At 39.3% G+C, this 22786-nt stretch overlaps 1 protein-coding gene across 1 annotated transcript in view; it reads right to left on the reverse strand.

The window, feature by feature from the left end:
* Nucleotides 1-2151: 2151 nt before the first annotated feature.
* Nucleotides 2152-22786, reverse strand: part of LOC306768143 (leucine-rich repeat transmembrane neuronal protein 4) — a gene marked incomplete at both ends in the record, with an annotated part of 109897 nt that continues 89262 nt past the window's right edge. The window contains one exon of the mRNA XM_079256375.1: nt 2152-2472. Coding sequence (XP_079112501.1) covers nt 2152-2472 — 321 coding nt within the window. The remainder of the gene's footprint in view (nt 2473-22786) is intronic.

Below are 22786 nucleotides of genomic sequence, written 5' to 3' on the forward strand. Positions count from 1 at the left end.
ACTCTTCCTCTTCACGTGATTAAGTAACACGATTCGACGTGAGAAATAATCTCAGTAATATCATTTGTGTTCGATGGTAGAGTCATGAAAGGGAGCAGATAGAAAAATAATCATCGTTGAAACAACAAGAGCATTACAATAGGAACCTCCTCGACGAGTCATCTTGGTAATATATTCCCACTGGAAAGCGAATAAGGCTCCTCTTCTGTCCACAGTTTGTGTTCCAGAAGAAGTAAAGTTCATACTTTTGTTTTTCCTCTTTAAAGACTTATTATTTACACGATAAATAAGTTCTATTTACTTGTTGTCCTTTGATTAGTCTCATAGAATTTCTTGACATCATCTTTGAACACTTCAAAAATGGTCTCTTCCGGTGTAAACCAAAACAAAAAGGGCAAATAAACAAAAACTAAAAAAAAAGAATCCCTATTGTCCTCCATCGTCGCGACGATGCATCCACTGTTTGGCTCCTCGGATTCGTCAGTCGTTCCGTGGGAAGACCAAGCATAGCTTCCACAGCTCCCTGGAGAATGACGACTGACACGTGGACAACCACCTCGGTACACTGCTCAGATTAAACAGATGATGTTTGACAGGCCATCCCCACCGTATGCAAAGTCCTCAACAGCTCCATAAGACATTGAGCAGCAGTGTTTGACACGGTGGCCAAGGGGTTACTGAGTGCATAAAAGTCCAGTGCTGCAGGCACGCTTTCAGGAAACAAAGAAGAAAAAAAAAAAAAGAAAAGAACATGTCTGGCAATATTCCCAGTGCCGTCCATGGGTTCATACGCAGGTCGAAACGAAGTCAACGTGCTCGTTCAACATTCCCCCACCAGGCATTGTTGTTTTCAGTGACGGAGAGGAGATGAGAGCACACGCGTGTTGAGCTTTGCCGGCCCAGAAAGATGGTGCTCTTCAAATAGTCCAGCGTGATGAAAGTCAAACATTGACTCAGCAATGTTTCAAATAACTGTTTGGGGCAGTGAGAGTGGTCTGACTTTCAGTGAAAGTGGACCTTTTTCTATATTATGTACAAGACTTGCACTCAGATGGACTTATTTGCACGCCATTCCCCGTGACAGCCTTTTTAAGGAATAGCCAGTGAGTCAGCTGGGAAGTAGTCTTATGCAGTCACTTATTTTATTTTTTCATCTTGTTCTGTGTATTTTTTTTTCTTTCTTTCTTTCTACTGTGTAAAGGGCACCGTTATGTTTCTATGGAATATACAGCTTTGGCTGCTGTAGTTGCTGTTGTTCATAGCATCACTAGTATATGGAGAACATGGATCAGCTGACCAGATGTTGGTACGACCAGCTGATTAAATGATAATGATAACTACCTTTTTAAAATTCCAGTTAAACTACTCCAGCTTGAATGTTGTATTTGAGCGTTTTTCCAAAGTTGATCCCAGTTCACCTGAAAGCAGCAGGGCTTTGGTGGTGGTAACAGTGAGCTGGCAGAAGCTTGTTCAGTAGTACAACTGATATTTTATGTGTGTGCATTAATGAAAGTTATTCGTAAACTCTTTGGTTTGACATGCACATAAACGGATTTCAGTTTGAAATACAGCATCTAGAGGAACAAAACCAACTGGATCTGTTAGCGGTTGAGAATTAATGATATTCAGTAGGTCTCTGTTAACATCTAGTGAGCAGATTTTTTTATAAGCTTCCTGCCCTTCACACAACCCCCTGGTTTCATTTCTTAAATCTTTTATCTTTCTCTTCCTAATTTTTCTGATCGACATGTCATGGATATTGCACTTTCCCTTTCGTTTTGACACCCTTAGCTGCTGCTGCTGTGAACAGGTACACTATTATGCTGGATAATGACAAAGACCCTATTTGGGAATAAGGTAATATCCTTTGTCATATGCTGAATTACCTCCCATAAGTCAGCCGTAACGGGTTTTCTATGATGTATGTTGGAAAAGAAAATCGAAAGCGGTGATGTCTCATCGTGCTGTGTTCTGATGAGAAGGTGTGTTGCAGATGCTGAATCCCTCAAGGCATAGTTTGAGAATGTAGTCCTTTAGTTCATGTACTCATGTTCTTAAAAACAAGGCCCCACTATGTTGCCACTTCACCTGCACCTTCCTTTCAAAGTCATAGTGAATCATCAGAGGCCTCATCTCTGAAGACCAGATTCACTAGCGTCCAAATTTGAGAGTGCCAGTGCGCTCGGCAGGAGGAAAGGGGCCACTGGGACCTTCAGTTTGTGGTCTGAGGGGTGGTGGAGGGGAGCGAGGTCCTGGCACAGGGGCACCTATGCTGGCAGCAGATGGCACTGCAGGCAGGGCCACTGTCTGTATGGTCCCCCTATCGCATGGCCCCAGGTCTTCAAGTCCCTCCAGGCCCTGAGGTGGTCCCTCGTAGCCCATGTTGAGCCTTAGGGGTTGGTGGGCCTGGCAGTAGTCTACAATAGGCTGCTCATAGCGGTAGAAGGTCAGGGCGCCCATCTGGTGGGGGACCTGTGAGAAAGGAGAGAAAAGAGGAGGGTGCAGGCAGGGTGATGGAGGGAAACAAGGTGTGTGTGTGTGTGTGGGGGGGGGGGGGGGGCATATGGATGGGGAAGGTAATATAGAAGGAGGGAAGAGGGAATAAAAGAGGAAAGAAAGACGTTTTATTACATATAGTTTCACAGCAGGACACCACCTCAGGAATGTAAATCTTAATTTCATTCATTTTTAAAAAATGCCAGGAGTCTCGAGGTGTTTGTTCACAAAGACAATAAGAAAAAAAAAAAAAAAAAAAGAGTTTGTTGACTGCTTTAAAACAACTTGGTTTTGTATTTTTCACAACAGGGACAGCACAAGCTTCTCCACTCATGGTTGTAATCTAATAGACGTAGTTCTACAAACAGGAAGTAAACATTGATGAAAATTTCACTGGACATGGAAATAGGAAATAGAGCATTATCCTCCTTTGTAATAATTTTCCTCATTTTGTCTGAAAAATTGTAATAAATCTCAAGAGATGCTGGTTAGTTACAGAAGTTTATTGTTTGCTAAAACAGACTCTTGAACAATAAACACATTTGTGTGGCGAATTCAATAACCGTAATGTTCCCCAGGTCGGACGTGGTCGCCTGGACAGTTTTTATTTCCCCAAAATGATGTTGAAGTTTCCTTTGTAACAAGGATAAAGCCACATTATGTAAGTAAGTCACTTTTATTTTCATTGTTTCCATACTGATTTTAAATCTCACATCTTCTACGTGTTCTTAAAAAGTGGTAACAGCGAATCAGTCAGTGTGTTATGCACTTTTGCACAACTCTTACACACTAACAGTGAGTTCCTCAGGATGTTTTGCTGGAAATATCAGGTCATTCTGGAGTTTTTCAAAACAATTATTTTTTGTCCTCACCTATGAAAAAAGAAATAAAAAGTTCCTATCATAAGATAGACCTCCTGAATGTCAGCAGTATATTTTAGTTATTGTTGACATCTATATATATTATAAATACTACATCGTGTAGTAATGTCTATACTTTCAAAATGACAATAAAATAACTTAAAAAATACAGCTGCAGCTGTATTTTTTTAATTTTTTTTAATTTCATTTTTCCATTCTATTAAATATGCTTAAAACGTCTCCCATGTAGTTCATCTGTTATACATCATTAAGTTGGGCTTACATGCTTAGAAGCTCACTTTTGCCCATCAGTGTATGTCATCATGTGGTGACCACCTGAGCACCACTTGTCCAAATCCTGTCACTACAAAGACCCGTAAAAAATAGGTTTTGAGCTGTCAAGAATCTGCAGAAAATGCTATTTTTCGATTAGCAGAACACTCTTCTTGCAGATTATCTCTGTTCACATGAGCAAGTAAGGGTAGAAAAGGTGTGTGTATGAATTACACACAAATGATGCCACTGCTGACAAAACCTCAGATGCATTTGTGCTCAACCTTTGGTACAAGAGCTGGAACAAATAATCCTTATCTCCCTCCAGTGCCATGCCACTTGTGTCACAGCCTGGAGCCCTCATCACATCTGGCCATGTGTCTGGTCTTCTGTTCCCTCTACCGACCTTAAAAAATGTGCAAAACAAGCAGATGAGACTCAGCCGACACTCTGTCTCCCTAACTTTGAATCACCTCTCGTTCGCCAAATCGGAGATTTCTAGCAGGCCGTGAAAACAGCACAGTAAAATGGCAGCTGACCTGGATTAAACACTGCAGGCTGGCAGAGAGGCAGATCATCTGATCTGAACACACAGGCCACAGGAACTACTGCAGGAGCAACAGATGTGACACCAACACGGAAGACATAAATAATACAGCCCCTGAATCTTAAGAAGGTGTTGGAAGCTGACTGTCACAATTCATATTAACTTGCATGATGTATCAGAAAGCACCGTCGTGATGGCCTTTGCTCTAATCTAATGTAAGGAAAATGGAAAGAAAAGACTGAAAGTCATTCCAAGTGAACTCCAAACAATCCCACAAAGGTGGATTTAAAACCAAACATTCAGCTACTTCTATTAAATCTACCATTTAAAGTCACTCTGATAAGAGCAATCTTATTTGGGATATGCAAGAGAATTTAAGCCAAGATTCCCTAAAAGCCAAGTTACTGTCAATGTAATGCTGATATATGCATTTGGAAGGTGGAATAGTGTGTGTGTGTCTGTTTGTGTGTGTGTGTGTTAGGAAGCTGAGATTTCAAAGTCAAATAGGAAGAGTCGGGGCTAACACGGCTTGGCAGTTCATGACTCCGAACCCCGGTCTGAGATAAAGCCACTCTAAAGGAATTAATACCAGCTCTGCTTTAGATAGTACAAAGAAAAAAAAAATTATTTGTGGCCTCAGGCTTTACTGTAACACACTACCACGATTCAGTGTGCGGTATGATACACTCCAGAAACTGCACAAACTTGTACGCCTGCAAGTTTAAAAAGCATCTGTTTGTCTGGTTTTGCTGTAGCCATCTTCACAAAAAGCCCTTCCAGTTCTTCAATTTGGTCTTTTATTTTAACTACATCCATGTACCTCCAGAACCAGCACCCTACCTACTTTCTCTACCTCTTCCCTCCTCAAATGGACTCCATTAAGTGAGGCTGACTCATTACATTATAGGCACTCAGTGGATTACTTCCCTCATTCCGCTTTCAGTTTAAACCCTCTCACCAGCACCGCTGCAGCCACTGCCACACCGCCACCTCCACACACACCTCGGTCCACCTCAGCACCGCTTCCCGCTCCCCAGCCGCGTCCAATGAATTAATGAACTGATATTATCTCCAAACCATTTCAGTGGTTTCTGTTAAATTGTCTGGGTGAAATTCTGGGTCTTATGCAGGTTAATATGTCTATGTGTGTGTGTGTGTGTGTGTGTGTGTAGGCACATGGCTATTTTGCAACGATTTGACAGGAAATACGGCTTAAGAGACAAAAATTATAATTCAAGGTTAAATGACTGTTTTACTTCTGATAGTCTACATTGGGTGTTGATAGTGGGATTAATATTGAATAATGTAAAAAAAAACAAAAAACTGTGAAGTAAAAGCAAAGTCCAGTCTTTCAGGCCAAATCTGCTGACCCAAAATGTTTCTTGCATCAGCTTCTGTGAACAAAAGGTGCTATTTCACCATCCGAAGTTGCAAGGTGTAGCTGGCTCATTAAGAAGGCTTTCATCCTTTAGCCTCTCAACAAATGGACATTAGCAATTCCTCACTCCCAGCAGTCTAATGACAGCCAAATATGCAAATGGAGAACATCTGGTGGAACTAACAAACATACACGGCCATTCATTTTCCAAATGCTTTTGAGCTAGGTGGTTTGAATAGAAATGAACAGTGTTACTGCTTATCTAACACCTTTTTCCCACAAACAGATGTCCCTGTTTCATAATTTCTTATTACTGAACACTTCACTTCTCATCCATGCTCTTTTGACCCTCTGCCAGCGAGATTACCGCCTACTTTATTGCAACAGGCAGTTAGACAAGACTTTGTAAAATATTTCTGGAGAAAAACAAGAAACTAATTCATCTGGATTTTAAACTTTTATACATTTCTCTTAGCCACATAAATTGTTTAATACCTGACAAGGAAGCGTTTGTGCTCTGTAAAGCTCAAGCTTTCAGGCAAGAAATCTAATTAATCAGCTTTTACAGCCGTTTGCACCGGGGTAGTGCAATGGCAGGCACCAGTAGCACTGTACCCTGTCCACCACCGCCACCCTGGTTGCAGACAGCTCCCACAAAGGAAACACTGGAAACACCATTTAAAACATATAAAATGTATTAAGACAAAACCTAAAATGAAAAAATAAAATAAAATAAAATAAATAAATAAACCTAATATATATATAAACATATATATATATATATATATATATATATATATATATATATATATATATATATATATATATATATATATATACTTCCATACATACAGATATACACACACACACATAAATATAAAAATGAAATAAGAATAATCATTTAAAAGAAAATCAAGATGGAATAAGTTAACCAATTAAAACTTAATAAGAAATCAAATAAAGGCCAAACTAAAAAGGTGGGTCTTGAGTCTGCTCTTAAAAACATGAACATTCTCTGCACCCCTGAGGTCCTCCGGCAGACTGTTCCACAGGTGGGGGCCATCCGACTGGAATGACGCCTCTCCGTGGATATGTGTCCTGAATTTGGGAATCAATACAAGCCGGCTGCCAGAGGAGCGCAATTACATCCCCACTATTAGTAAAGCTCATACATTTTGTTTTAACTTCACATCTAAAGTAAGATATGACTTTAAAGTAGATAACTGTGTTGGTGCAGTAATAGTTGGGGAGTCTGACTTTCCACAAAAACTGTTATTGTTGCATTTCTCAAGACAGCTGGAGTCTCACGGAGTTCATACAAAGACAGTCATGAGGGAGTTAATCTTGGAAGGCTGCAAGCTATCAGTTTGATGCTAAAAGTCAAAAAAACAATTAGCGTGCCAAAGTGAAGGGACTTTTCCCAGCAGTGATTTCAAGGCTTTCCTGCACCATTCTGCAAAAGCAGCTTTTACCACTTAGCTACAGTTTTTGCTACATGTCATATATCACTCTAACATAAAGGTTTTCTGTTTCCAAGTTTTCCCGCTAAAGCTTGTTTCAGTCTACGGCGTCTGCAGTTTGTTTCCACTCCAGCAATGTCACATACGATACTTTTTGTCTCTTAGCATAAAAAATTAATGCAAAAGAAGCCTAAGTATCACTTTTCAACATGACTTGGTATGTAAAGCAAAACGGCAAGTTTTAAACCAAACCGTCAAAGGCTTTTCCCCAAACAAACCACCAAACCCACAGTGACCAAACAAGGAGCACAAAGTAAACACCCAGCTGTAAAAGTAAATGGATTGAAGGAGAAGAAATAATTGTTCCAATCTGGTCTCAAACACACTGATTTAGTGCCCCTCCTAACATTCTTGTGAGTACTTTCCCATCTGCTCATACGTAAGCACTCCAGGGTAATGTCAGGCCATTGCCAAAGGACACCGTATGTCTTCCCTAAAGATGCCAAGTGGTCCTGACAGAACAGCAGCATTTGAAGCATGAAAGGGAGCCGGTGCAGCTCAGACGACAGCGTATCAGGAGTCACAGTTCAGATGCCTGCTGTTTGAGTTTTCTTGCGGTCATCTGATTCCTCCCACGGACCAGAGGCATGCATGTTAGTTTAATTGGTGACTCTAAATTGATTGTAGGTGTAACTGTGGCTATGCTCGCTTGTCTGTGTCTATGAGCTCTTCCTGTGATGGAGTGGTAACCTGTCCAGGGAGAGAACCTGCCTCTCTCACCCCTAAGGCAGCTGGGAGAGGCTCCAGACCCCCTCAGGATCACAAACAGGATTAACAACATGGAAAGATATATGGATGGATTCCAGGTGGAAGAAAAACAGATGGGCATTAAAAAGCAAAACATTTTGCCAAACATGTATGAATTATGAATTCTTTTTTCTTTTTTTTTTTTTCCCTCTGAGACGGTGGCATTTAAGAAGCAGTGCTCAAAAACATTTTTTTTTCTTTTTTTTTTCTTTTGTCTTCTGTTTCTGGTTGCATCCGGGTTACATTATGGACAGCTGACTTCCCAATGAAAGTTCACTTACAAATAAGGTCAAATGTGAAATGGATCAAAACAGCTTCAACCTGAGGAGGAATTGCAGAAATGAAGGTACCACTGCTGCAGGGCTGGGAGCCTCAGCAGAAAGAAACAGTTACGGGAAATTCTTGATCAAATGTGAGAACTAAAGTTGGTGGAGATGAACCCTTCATTGTGCATTGTATTCTGCAGCGCCCACCTGTCAGAAAGTATTGGCATATAAGAAAGAAGAGCAAAAAAACAACAAAAAAACAGCTTGTTCCATTCTCCATGCTGCACCACTGGAAGGATTGCTGCTTCTTTGGCTCTCTGCCGCCGTTAAACTGCACGTGTTTCAGCTGACAATGACTGGCATCCTGCCTCCTGGTGGATCTTTATCTCAGTGTCATTTGAAACCTCCAAATTTGCCCAAGGAGATTAAACCAGTCCCTCCAGTTGCTCATATTTGAACTCTTACTTTTGCATCTTTTTGAAAGCACTCACAATAAATCATGTGTGCTGTTTGAATTAAAGGCACAGTATGTAAGATTTCAAGGCGATTCTTTCCACCACTTGGTGGCAAACACCAGGTCGTGAGCAAAACCACAAAACTGCTACCTCCACAAACGACCACAGGTTGGCAGTAATGAGCAAAACTCCCCCCTCAGCCCTCCTCCTTGCCAGCTCCAATGAGGGCAGGAATCACTTGTGAGCCGCTCTGCAATAAATGGGCTTATACTCACCCTACTGGTGGAAAAAAAAGTACTTTTCTTTTTTACTGGTCAGAAAACATTCAGGAAAGGTCTTTGTCATTAATTAAACTTGTAATTTAATAATAAAATAATAATAAATAAATATGGACAGACTGGAACCTACATGTTTAAAAAAACTATCTAATTATGATTGTAGTTATTTTTTTAGTTAATTTATTTTGAAAATATTGACAGTCTTACCTACCTTTAAGTCATGAGTATGTTTTTTTTTCTTTCTATATTTAGTGTGTTTTCCATGTCAAGAGACTGTTTAAAAACCTGACAGTCTGCAGAAACTCTGTTCAACCTCGCAACAGCTTTAATTTGTTAGAATCATCAGTGACTCTTAAAAAGCCTCAAATCCCATAACTTGGTTTTTACAGCTTTTCAGTGCCCTTTAGAAGTTTTGTTTCTCTTTGCATTTATGCTTTTATGAGCAGCTAAGGAGGCGGTAACAGTGCCACAGGCAGACAATGCTAATGCCTCCCTGGGCTTTTAGAGCATTATGGTTCAAAAGTCTGCCGCTTTTCCTGCCAAACACTTTGATCCTCTCAAGTCGCTGTATTGTGGCACGCAGAAGCATAACAAAGTAAAGAGGAGTTGCAAAGAACTCCTACTAAAATGCTGCTTTGGCTTAGCTTTTATTGTATTCTTATTACATTTTAATCTTTATTTCTGTAAATCCTTGAGGTAAGTTGGGGAATTGTTAAATAATTCATCTTTTTGACTCTGAAAACCTTTTAGTTTTTCATCTGTTACTAAATTTCATACTCCTTTCAAATGAACCCCACAGTATTCCCCCAAAAATATGACCGTTAGCGTATTGGTTCTCTGAGGATAAATCTTTAACATTATTACCATTCGTCGTTCTTGTTTTCATAAAGAGTAACACAATTCATTAGGGGGGAATTAGAGAAACAAAGCACGACCAAGTAATTGTTCAACTGCTTTCTTGCTTTCCTGCTCCTTATTCTTCTTTTCTTATTGCTGTAAGACTCGAGATATAGTGCCACAGCTCATTTTAGCTCATTTATATTTAATGCTGTAAGTGATTCATATCTGATGTTAAGGTTCTGTGTTTATATGAAAACCTGTTTTAGTATAACACTGTTCTACAGTTCGGTGTTGCACAAAAGTGCTTACTGCAGTTGAGAACGATATTACATTTCCCTCTGCAAATTAAATATGCAATCAGAGTCTAATGCAGCCCGTTGATAATATAATGAAGATGGGAATAATGAGGTGGCACAGTTATCATGCTTTACTGCGCTCACCACATTGGGTCCAATCCAATTCTAGCAATTCTGCTCAACTTAATTTAGTCAATGCTCTGTATGGGATGGTAGCAGTGGTAGGAAAGCAGGCAGACTTTACACTGATATGATGTAGGATGATTTGTAGCATGCTTACACATGTGGTTGTCTTTTAAATTGCTTCACTTTGTGAAGTAGCAGGATTCATTACATCATATTCCTAAAGCAGAAGCTTGCATCCCAGACCATTTGTGATTCAAGACCATTTTTGAGGTTAATGTAGGGTTAAGGATCTTGCCCAAGGATACTTTAACATGTCACTGTAGGCTTCTTTTCATCCAGCTCATGGTATACGCTTCATTCATTTAATTTTATTTATGTATTGTTCTTGCTCTAGTGCTTAATCAACAAGCTCCTTGAGTTGTCACTGTTAGCTATAGCTTCAGGCTGATCAGCTGTTGTCGTCCAGACCACACTCAGAGAGTTGTCCAGGTCACATTTGTACCGCTGAGCCACTCACTGACCCATTCTGTTGGTTATTTAGGTCATTGTCTGTGACTTGTTCACCGGCCTCATCAACATGTGAGGTGTTTTAGCCAAAAGATTGAAGGTGCCAATGGATGTGAAACTGCCTGGGGAGAAGAGTCAAAGCTGCAGGTGGAGGTGGTAACTAGGGCCAAACGTGTTGGTTATACAGGGAAACACCTCACAGGTGACAGTGACCTAAATGACCTTCGGAGTGGGTGACAGACATGTGAAACTCAATGACCCTCCAGGTGTGAATTTCCACCATCCTACGAGCCTGTCACATCGCGCCAATCAGTTGGACTTCAGCAAGCCTTACAGGAATCCAGCATTTAAGATCCTTCAACTTACAAACTCAATAAATTAGGAAATGAAAGCAGCCATCAACTTTCTGCTATTTGTATGATGACGTTAATGACAAATAAATACCTTGTCAGGTAAAAGATATTCATTTTGATTGGGATCCAATGAGACCTGCAGCACATCCTGCATGAGCTAACAGCATTTAGAGGAGACCTTCAGAACATTAACTACTGTGACATTGGCTCATGTTGAAAGCAAGCTTTAACGATAACTTAATCAACTGATGAATTTAAGAGGAAGATTAAAAGTCAATTTTACAAACATGAAGCTTGAAAGGTGACTGGAACTTTTTCCATTAATGCAGTTATGTAAAGCATGCTGCAGTGGCAGATTTGTGATTTCAGGGTCCCATAGTTTATGTTGCTGTGAAAAAAAGAAAAAAAAAGAAGGAAGAACACACATGCTGAAGGAGCTTACTGGGTGTGGCAGAATACAGGGAACAAGCAACAGCCTTGCACACAGAGTATTTCCCAGGAACAAAGCCATCAGTCAATAACTGGGACACAAACATTTGAATTGATCATTGTCCGAATGACGAACACGTTTTTCGATTCAAAACATTTTATTTGTACATATATTTAAGTCAGTGACTGCCCGAACCCCAAATCCCATTGCAACCTTATACAAGCCATGCTTAAACAATGTTTTCTTTTTTTATTGCTGTTGTTATTATTGCAATTTAAGTCCTGTTCATTTTGATATGACATGATTTAATGAAGTGAGTTCAGTCTACATTCTGTGTCCTGCACTGGACTGGATTCATCAGAGACCAGACCACAGAAACCCACCTAAGCCACAGTACAACCTAACACCCTGCCCAGTACGTCCTCTCATAATAACATCTGACTGGATGGCCCATTGCTGAGATTTGTGGGTGGGACGAACTTAAAGAAATTATTCTAATGAATTACAGACTTTGTCATAAATTAATCTTGATTGTTTACATTAAAATCACATAACAAAATTTGGCCCAAAAAGCAATATCTTTAAATTGAAATGGATTTTAGATATTAGACATATTATTATCGCAAACTCAAAGTCCAATATTGTCTGGAAAAATGCTGTTTACTTAAAAACTGTAAAAAAGAAAAATTTACAGAACTAAAGTTAAAGTACCATTTAAAATACTTTAACTAACATCTTCACCTTTTCTCTACGTAAGAGTCTGCACCATGTTACTTTATCGATAGACATTAATATCTGACAGTAAACTAAAGCGGGATGAGTCAATTTCCGGTTTAGTCTGGTCATTCAGCAGCGGCGATCACCTCCTGCTTTGATTGACTCTTAAAGCTGGATGCTGCAAACAAGACTCTAATGTGTGTTTTTCTGAATGGGGAGGGACCTATGCTGCTGCTGGAGAGTAAACTATATGTTCTTTTACGTTCCTCACAAAGTCTTGAATATCACCCATGATGTCACCAGACTTCTTGATAGTCACCTTTACTTTAAGTAGACTCACGAGAAGGATCTGGAAATTGGCTAAATAAAGCGCCAAAGTTGCTAAATTAGTAATGAAGGTCTACGGAGTACATCAGTGTACCAGTAAAATGTGCACTAACAAACGCTTCGGGATTAAATGTGTAATAATTTTTTTTAACAAACTTAAATTTTCTGTAATGAATTAATCATAATTAACACGTTAAAGTCTCAATCAAAATAAAAAATTTGCACTGTTCAATGGTAGTATTACATTGAAACAAGAAACCTCATTTCAACAGCAGAGTGGTACCTTTTATTATCTGCGAATGTCTTCATGAAAAGAAAAACTACACCTGAAAATAACCAATTTCAGCACATATTACACGTTTTTAATCAGTCCCACAAGACTACATGGGAAACATAAACTAAAATTCACAGAAGTGCTTGTGAAGCCGTTGCAAGATAAAACATCCCCATCCAGACTGGCGTCCAGTGACACAAACCTGCTCAACTGTTAAAAGATTAATAGAATTATTCTGGCATTTCAGTCTTATATCCTGTCACCATCTGTTTTTGCATGTTCCTTTTCTTTTTTCTTTAGTTTTTTTCTTGTGTGTGTGTGTGTGTGTGGGTTGGGGGGGGGGTTATTCTGTTATTTGTCTTTGTCTGTTACTTGTCTTTCCCTGTGTGTGTCATTCCTAGTTATCCACTAGCTTTACAGTTTACTTTTTTGGCACTAAACCAGGTTAGAAGAAAGAGAGAGAGAGAGAGAGAGAGCTAAAGAATTTCAACAACAGATAGAAATTTTTAACTTTTTTCATAAGAAAATCCACATAATGTCAAGAGAAGAGAAAAAATATTCAGGAAGACATTGCAGGTCTGTAGCCCTGTATGTGCTCCAGGCTTAAACAGGCAAAGGAAGCAGCTCCACTCTGAGCTACAGTGGCTTTTCCAGGGTTAATGTTCATTGATACGTGCACAGGTTTGAGTATTTATTATGCTTTCAACAATGAGACTGTGTGAGATCATAAACATGCTAATTAACTCAATAAACCCTCTATTGATCCAAAATAAAGAAAACCATAATCACAGTTCCTCTGCACATTGAGTATTTAGGTGAAAGCATGTGCAAGATCATGTGTGCATGCAGTTGTTTACATGTGTGCATTGTGTGTTGCCGTGTGGGCAAATATCTTTCTCATATGGTCGCTGATCTAGTATTCGGTTGTTGGCTCAGTTTAAGTGTTGAGAGACGGGCACCAATGGCATGAAGCCCACCAATCAGCTTTTCAGCAGACCAGTCTGAGGATATATAGAGCTAAAACCCATCCATTAGTGTTCAGACCGCTTGTGTGAATGTGTATGTATCCAGAATTTATTCATCTGTATGGGTTATTACTCATTTTTCCAATCCCTATGAAGAAAATTTGAGTCCAAAGTTTTCTGTTGACCTGAGATGTAAAAACTGACATTTGCAATAAGTGTCATGGCTACATAATTGCATATTATTTGTGGGACCTTTTGACTATATCTGCAAATCTGGGTTATTTTAGCCCAAATACAATTTACTTAAATCCTAGTGATATTGACTGTTTAAAGTGGAACTATTATGTGCATTTCAGGCTAATTTATTTTTATTTCTGAGACCAGAAGGGCTGGGATTGATTGAATTATTGTCATAAATCGCTTTATTTACTTCAGACCGACTCTCCGTAGGCTGTCAGATCAGCCTGCGGGCAAAACGAGTGGATTGAGACTCTTCCGCATTAAGCCCCGCCTCCCGCCACTGCACTACATCGGGAGCGCGCACCGCACCTGCTTTCGCCGTCATTGTAACATCTCATAAACTTAAGGATTAGGCTAATATGAACTCAATTAAAAAACAAAATACAATGTCAACACATAGCATACAGCCCTACATGTTGGAACCTGAATCAGACCCTGAAAACGAAGTGGAAAACAGCAACCCACAGCAACGAATGCAGCAGGATGTCTCTCTTTGGTAAACTCACCAGCCATCGTTGGAAATAACTTTATCCCACGTTTTCCACCCGCCTATGTATTTGTACATGCCCTTGTTAACCAGTAGAAGGTAACCAATCACCGTACCTTATCCCCCGGGACGTCACAAGGATTTCCAAGTAGAAAAAACTCTCTAAAACGACGCGTTTTTCGTCGCCATGGAAACCGAACGGAGAGAGTGCTGGAACTTAAACTCAAACTGAAACATGCGTTTAGGTGATAAAAAACAGTGCCGTTCACATGTCTGATGAGGATTCAACACTGTAACACTGTAGAAAGCTCAGAAAACTTAAAATTCCCTAATAGCACCCCTTTAAGTTTAAATGCTTCACCTTGCTAAAATATAAACTGTTTGAAATATTCTCTTGAAAACCTTGTCTTCATATTCTTTTCCACTTTTGTAAAAGTTTTGCATTGCAGAAGCAGCTGTGACCCACATTACTGTCTGCAAGATCCACATCCACCACCTGGAATTTAAGAGTCATAAAGGGTCAGCTAACTTCTGCCACAGAGCGTGCCACCTGACATTTCCTCTTAAAACTGAGAATAAATGAGCCCACATGTCCACATTTTAACTAATTGATTCTCTAAACAAGCCATTAGCCTCCTGCTAATTCCTTAATGACCTCAGGCCTCTATGTGCACAGACTCTTGATCACATGTCTCTGACACCGCACACAAGAAGACAAAAAAAAAATAATAATAATCACATACAGTTCTGCTCAGTAAGTTGTTTTAAAACGAGTAAAGTGAAGGAAAAAAGTGGTGGAAAAAAAAAAGGACAGAAAAAGGAGGATGGAGGGCCCCTTCACGCACCAGTGGGTGCCCACTGTCGGCTCATCACAACCACCTCCTACTCTACGCTATGTACAGTAAAGGAGCTTCGGCAGGCTATAGCAAATGGGCCATGAAATGTTACTCAATGCTCAACACGTTCCCTCTGCCTGGTTTGCTTTTACACACACACACACACACACACACACACACGCTGAACTATACACAATTACAACAACTAATGAAGGCAAAGGCTGAATATCAGTGGAGCAGTGGGAATGAGAAAGAGTTTGAATTGTTCAGAATGAGTTCACTGAAGTTGCAGATTAACGCAGACTCTCATGTTGTCTCATGCTGTTTGTAAAGATTAGGGCCACAACTAGCAATTACTCAAATTGTGTATTAGTATATCAATTACTAATTTATGATGAGAATTTCAATAGCTTGTTTTGCTTCACCAGCACTTGAAGCTCAACAGTATTTAATTTCCTATGCCAGACTCGGCTTCTATAGCACATGTGATATTCTATTTATGTTCATTTCAGTTTCTACGCGAATTTCACTTCATACTTATCAAAACTAAACTAATGATTGTGCAAAATTACCCACTGTACTGTCATGAAACATAATCTATTGATCCATTTATTAGAACTTTACTTTCTTTTGCATGTCTGGGGGGGGACAAAAGTGATGGCACATCTTAATTCTGACTTATCATTTTGACTAATTATTAAGATGTTTGACAGCTTCAACAGGTGAAAATGTCTTCTGCTGGAGACATTGTAAGAAGGTGCTAAACCAAGATGAACTATTACTTTATGTATTTATTTTTGTTGTTAATAGGTAATGTATACATTTTTAAGTCCTAATAGACTGCAGAACAATGTGAGGAAAATGTGTTTAACTGATAATCTCACCAGAAAGCCCAGCCTTATTCTGTCAACTTCAAATTTCTTTTGTAATGTTGTGAAGCTGGGATGAAATTGCTTCTGAGTTTAAACATGTGACTTTCTGTCTCATAGATTTGTTGGTTATGAAGGCTTCAATTGAGATATTGTGACTCCATGAAACTCCAGACAATATAAAGTGCATTTACAGGTTTGTAGTTTGTCCAGACAGGTTTTTAATTCATGCTCTCACATCATAAAACACTAACCATGTTTGCTTTTTGGTGTTTAACAGGAGAAAGAAGCGCTTTTGTAAATATGTGGACAGATTTACACACCTTCTTGCAAAAAAAAAAAAAAAAAAAAAAGGTGGGAAAATGGGTAATAAGCTGACACAGTCATTTGCACAAGCAGTATTTTACTGGACAGTTGCTGCTAGGTGGGTTCCCTATACTTCTGCAAAGACACGGCACAGTCAGAGCCAATATTGGTTTCTTTTGGTACCTTGAAATCTCTTCTTAAAAAGTTCCCCTTTAATGTCTGGTTCCTGTATTACACATGTTATTGCCATGCTGGTTTAACTTTGTTGCTGCTTTTGATTCTTTATGTGAAGCATTTCCAAACTTTGAGACACTGTAAATAAAAACTATCATGGCTTTTGCTGTTGATGCCTTTGTTTATGAACCTTTCCCAATACTGGCCCTGCGATGGACTGGCAACCTGTCCAGGGTGTACCTTGCCGCTCGCCCAGTGATGGTTGGGATAGATTCCAGCTTCCATGCGACCCTTAATTGGACTGAAGGGTTCAGAAAATGACATCAGATGACAAAATTACTTGAATATTCTGATTTTTATGATGCTATTAAATGCTGCCCTTAAACCTAATTGTTAGGTCTGGACACACCCACTCCTTCTCTTCATCCTCGCTGTCAATCACCCAAATAATAATCATCCACACCCACAACCTGTTAAGCATTGGGCCTTTTAAGCACCAGCTCCGGATTCACTCCTCATGGGATCTCGTTTATTGATAGATGGACTTCCCTTCCTCCGTCCTGTGGCTCTGACTCACCTGTCTCTCCCTCTGGATTCTGCTGTTTTTCTTCAACAGTACCTTTTTAGTCCTGCTAACTGCAATCTCTCTGTGTGAGCTCCTTTGTAACACCAACACCTGTTTAATAAAGTTGATTTTTTTTTTTTTCAAGGTTGATTACAGGTCACTTGATTTTAATTTTTATTTGCTGCATGTGTGAAGCACTTCATAACATTTGCTTATAAATCTGATATGTTCAAAACATTTTATTAATTCAAACAGTATAATATTCAGTAGGCATGTTAACCTGCTAAACTTAATTAAACACTGTTCCATAGTAGGAAACATCAGGGATTGGTTCTCTCACAGCTTTGGGAAAACAGATGATTTTCCTCTTGCAGCTCAGTTTGGGAATTCTTGCAGCTTGTTTTAAATTTTTGTTTTTCCCCTTGTGCTGTCTTCAAACTACAATGCATGTATGCAGACTATTGGAATATGGTCAGTTCTGCATTTTTTTGCTGATGTGAAATATTCAACATGGTTTAATGATTAGTTCTGATGAAAAGCTGGTTGAGATTGCAGAGAAGTATGAACTTCTGTTAAACAGGCATCGAGCAAAGACAAGACCCTGCACACACCCCCACCCTGACATGGACAGGCACTTGTGTAACAAATTAAAGAACCAGGACAGAAAAATAACTTCATGTTGCCGCCTTGAGAAATCAAACAAATGATTCTGTGACAGCCTTCATGTCTTTCCGGTTTATTTCCAGGCAGGCACCATTACAGACCATAATTATTAGCTTTATTTTGTTTTTCTTCACAGCTTTATTGCCATCCACTCACCAGCTCCTGAACCTAACTTATGTGCCCTGATTTTTGCTTATTATGATGAAGATATTATTAAGCCCGCGCTACTATGTCTTTGAAATTCCAGTAATTCCGTTAATCTGGTTTAAGTAATCTCATATCTCATAAAGAAACTAAACAAAACACACAACAGTGGAAAAACAGTAAAGTCACTTGTGTGTTACTGCAGTCCAGTTTTTCTCATTAGCAAATATTATGTTTGCGATGACAAATCCCACATTTTCTCCTGTCAATGCCGCGTCTCCTGGTACTCGTTTAACTGGAGTTACGTTCAGTAACTCCTGCTTCCCTTCCCCGCCTTCTGGAAGGATAATGTTCAATTAGCAAGCCTGTAATCTGTGTAGTTACAAATTATGGGTAGCAGGTGGAGGGGTCCCAGTAGACCCTCGCTGACCGTTGTGGATGATGACATTTACATTACAGAAACTATGAACTGATCCTTGTTATGGAAATTAATAATTATTGCTTACAACCATGATGGTTATTCTACTTACATATTTGCCTGCTGATGTTGCCCCAAGTGAGTTAGTAAAGGAACAGTTCCATTCCAAATCCAAATATGTAAGCCATTAAAGAGAGGATGACGTTAAATCTGTGTGGTGTAATAGCATAATCCCATCACAGGAACTGAGTGCAGCTAAAGCCATCTGTGGGATTTTTTTTTTTTTTCTTTATGTTATCTATATACATGCAAATGATCAAAGTCAGGGCACGCTGATTTTATTTCATGGTCTAACAAACAATCCTCAATTGCCTTCAGCTCCATTTATACAATAAATCTCCTGCACAGATTCAGGAGCGTCCAAATGCATATTAAGAAGGCAGAGTGACGGGCTGTGTCAAAGGAGAACAATTTGCAGTTTCATTTTCAACCGTCCCATTATAAATCTAAGGTTTCCGAATATCTTACTGGGTGATGTTGTGCATTGTGTTGGGTTTGCAGTCACGGTGGCACAGGCAGTGTGCCTGAGTAATGAGCATGACCCAACATAAATGCTGTGTGGCCAACTTGGCTCTGCATTGGGAGCGTCAGTCGCACTTTAATCAGGGATATTGGGGAGGAGTGTGCCTAGGAAGGCAGGCTGAGGCTTTTAAAGACCTAACTAATAAGACATGTCAAAGGGAGCTGGGTAGCAGCCAGAACTGATATGCAAACCTCCCTTATCATCCTCCTATCCTTCCTCACTACGCTCCAGCATGAACAACATTTGGGCACAGATGGCCTTTTAACAAAGCAAGATATACGCTGATGCAAACAAACAACATAACACATCCCAAAGCAACATTTGGCACGGCTGATCATTCCTTCCCCTTTTTGCCTCAAGTCTTTTCACATATTTTACAAAGTTAACAAAAGGTTACAAACTAAAAAGACAATCTTTGCTTCTTAAATCAACACTTTTTATTTCCAAACCAGAAATGGGAAATACTTGTTTGTGTTAATTATTGCTTGGTAAAGTGTAAACTATTGATATACAGGTATGTAATTCCAGATAAACCGTATGGGGACGGAGAGAGGAGGTATAAGAAGATGTATTGCATGTGTCCCCATCCTACATTATCCCCATCCTAAAGTCTCTGCATTGGTTTCCAGTTCACTTTATGATTGATTTTAAGCTTTTACTACTGGTTTTCAAGACTCTTAACGGCCTTGGCCATTGTAATAAGTCATGTGTTATTCTGAGGTTGTGTTTATTCACAAGCAACAGCATTCACACTATTAACAGGTAACACTTCCCATGTTGTTGTAGTGAAGCATTCTGTTGGGAAAACTGCTTCCTGGCATTTGGTTTGCTTGTTTTTGCCAGTTTCAGCATGGGGTGGGAAGTTGGTGGGCACCTATGTGCTAATTTTCTCTCCAAATGCAAGCATGTGAGGTTAATTGGCGACTAGATTATCCAAAGGTGTTACCGTGCTTGGTTTTCTGTCTCCCCATCCTCATCTCACAATGGTATAACAAATTGATCCTTTGTGCAAAACATTGTTGTTTCACTTTGGTATAAATTATCATCCACTTCAGTTCATCATCCACTGTTCACTTATTATGCTGAAAATGGACAAAAATACAGCAATAGTCTGCAATTATTTGCAGAACGGCTGCCAGTAAATTACTGCAAGCTTATCAAGGGGAAAGTTGCACAACCAGACAGGCATACATGGAGCCTGGTCAGAATCACACTCTGAATATAATTGATAACAATAACTTATTTGGCAGTAATTATGACAGAGTGCGGTCTGTTGAATTAATGAGGAGGCGTATGTTTTCATCTGAAAAGGTAATTAGCTACAGGGCTTAAGTAATCGCGGGAAAATCCAGGTCATTACAGGCAATCCCTGAAGGGACAGTTTTTGCATAGACTCACGCAGCGGATCGCTCAAGAGGAAACCTTTCCGCTGAAAAACTCTGACCGGACAGTTCCTTTTAGGCTATAACATTTCTGTCTGAATTTTAATGAGGAGCCGTGCAGATGAAGCTGAAACGTAGTTGTCTGAAAGTCTGGGAATTTGTGGTAAATAAATTCTTTCATCACGTTACGTTTGCTTGACAAGTGCACTCTGGTGCCACTTTCACCTCTCTTTATTTGCTCTGATATGATTATTGGATTTCCATGTCTAAGGCTGTAATTATATCTCTGCTTGTCTGTTTGTATTTATTCGTCTATGTAGTTTGCCAACTGAGTGGCCTAATAATGAAAAGAAGAAGAAAACACAATAAAAGGATTACAGATTTTATTGGTTCCATCAGTCATTTCGCTTGAAGGTTTGCTTCATTTTTCATGTTTATTTTATTTATTTTTTTTTTTTAACTTGACCAACACCAGCTTGTCTTACTTCAAGTTGTTCTCCCTCATTAGATTTTTATTTGTCTGTATTTCTACTTATTTGTACAAGTTGTATAATATTGGCAGTTTTCTCAGAAAAACATTTGGTGCTTCTGCTCTTTCATTATGTTGTAGACCTGATAAGTGTTTCTTACAGTGGCCCTGAAGTGCAAACCACAATTACAAAACAAAAAAACGCAACACAAAATAAAAAAAAAAAAAAAAAACAGCAACAAATTGAAAATGACAACAACAATTAAAAAAATACACAATGACAAATTAAAAAACACAATTAAATTAACACTACCAAAACATTCTAAAAAGCACAACAAAAACAAAACCAAAAAAAAAAAAACATGAATAAAATGATAAAACACAATGACAAATAAAAAAAGACAACAAACTTAAAAGAAGCACAACTACATTAAAATACTGGAAGAGGTAGGTACCGGCGGGCAACAAGAGAAATCGCTGATTGGACGATTGTGCCAGACGGCTTTTGAACCGGAAGTTGTTGTGTATGTAGCGCAGTTTTCAAAACATGAATGTAACCCATAGCCCAAACATAGCTGCTGCTATCCAAGAATATTTTGGTTATGACACACATTAATTTCCTGAACCGCTAAATCCAATTTAGGGTCGTGGGGAAGCTGGAGCCTATCCCAGCTGACTTTGGGTGACAGGCAGGGTACACCCTGGACAGCTCACCAGTCTATCGCAGGGCCACACAGAGATGAACAACAACTCACGCTCACACTCACTCCTAGGGGCAATTTAGAGTGACCAATTAACCTATCATGCATGTCTTTGGATGGTGGGAGGAAGCCGGAGTACCTGGAGAGAACCCACGCATACACGGGGAGAACATGCAAACTCCACACAGAAAGGCCACTGACCAAACCCCTCCTCAACTTCTGTAGTATTTAACACAACAATTTTAGTACTACTTCAGCCTTTCCTCTACTCCAAACTGACCGAGGTACAAAAGTACAACAACTTCCTGTTCTAAAGCCGTCTGGCACCATCGTCCAATCAGCGATTTCTCTTGTTGCCCGCCGGTACCTACCTCTTCCAGTATGTTAATGTAGTTGTGCTTTTTCTAAGTACGTTGTTGTTTTTTATTTGTCATTGTGTTTTATCATTTTATTCATGTTTTTTTTTTTTTTTTATTTGTTGTGTTTTTTAGAATTTTTTGTAGTGTTATTTAAACTTGTAGTCTTTTTTAATTTGTCATTGTGTATTTTTTAATTGTTGTTGTCATTTTCAATTTGTTGCTGTTTCTTAATTTGTTGTTGCATTTTTTTTGTTTTGTAGTTTGTGTTGTTTGTTTTGTTGTTGTGGTTTGCACTTCAGGGTTTCTCCATCTTTATGGTTTTCAGGGACAAACTGTCACTGTATTTTAAAATGGAAAGCAATCTTTCTTCAATGATTAGCAAGTAGACTCGCAGACAAACCAGACATTAACCTGTTGAGTAAAAATCCATCAGAAACAAATATGTTTTAAGAAAAACAGCGTTTTTAATGGAGAAATCCATGCGATTCCTTAATGAGCACCGAAAGCACTACATCCCGTCGTTGCATGTTCAGTGACTTGTAATGCAAACTGTAAACAGAAGACGAGGTGTTGCTGTGAGCCAAGACGAGCCGACGCTGACTCACAAGGCGGCTTTTTGCCACAGTAATGCTCGTGTTTGGTAAATGGTTATTAAAATTGCCTGAATCCCCAAATCCCAGATAAATATTTCATCAGGTGGCTCTTGGTGATTGCTATTATAATGGAGCAAAACATATTTAAATGGTCTTTAGTGAAACTGCAGCAGCACTCAGATCAGCACCTCCTTTACTTTATGTTCTTCTCATCTACTCCACCCCCCACCCCTGCCGCCTCACGTGCATACATATATTTGCACATGCATACACTGTCAATCAACAGAAACACACATACTAACTACACATATGTACTCACTCACAGTGAGTAATGGTACTTGT

Source organism: Telmatherina bonti, assembly GCF_933228915.1.
Source record: "Telmatherina bonti genome assembly, chromosome: 17".
Taxonomy (NCBI): domain Eukaryota; kingdom Metazoa; phylum Chordata; class Actinopteri; order Atheriniformes; family Telmatherinidae; genus Telmatherina; species Telmatherina bonti.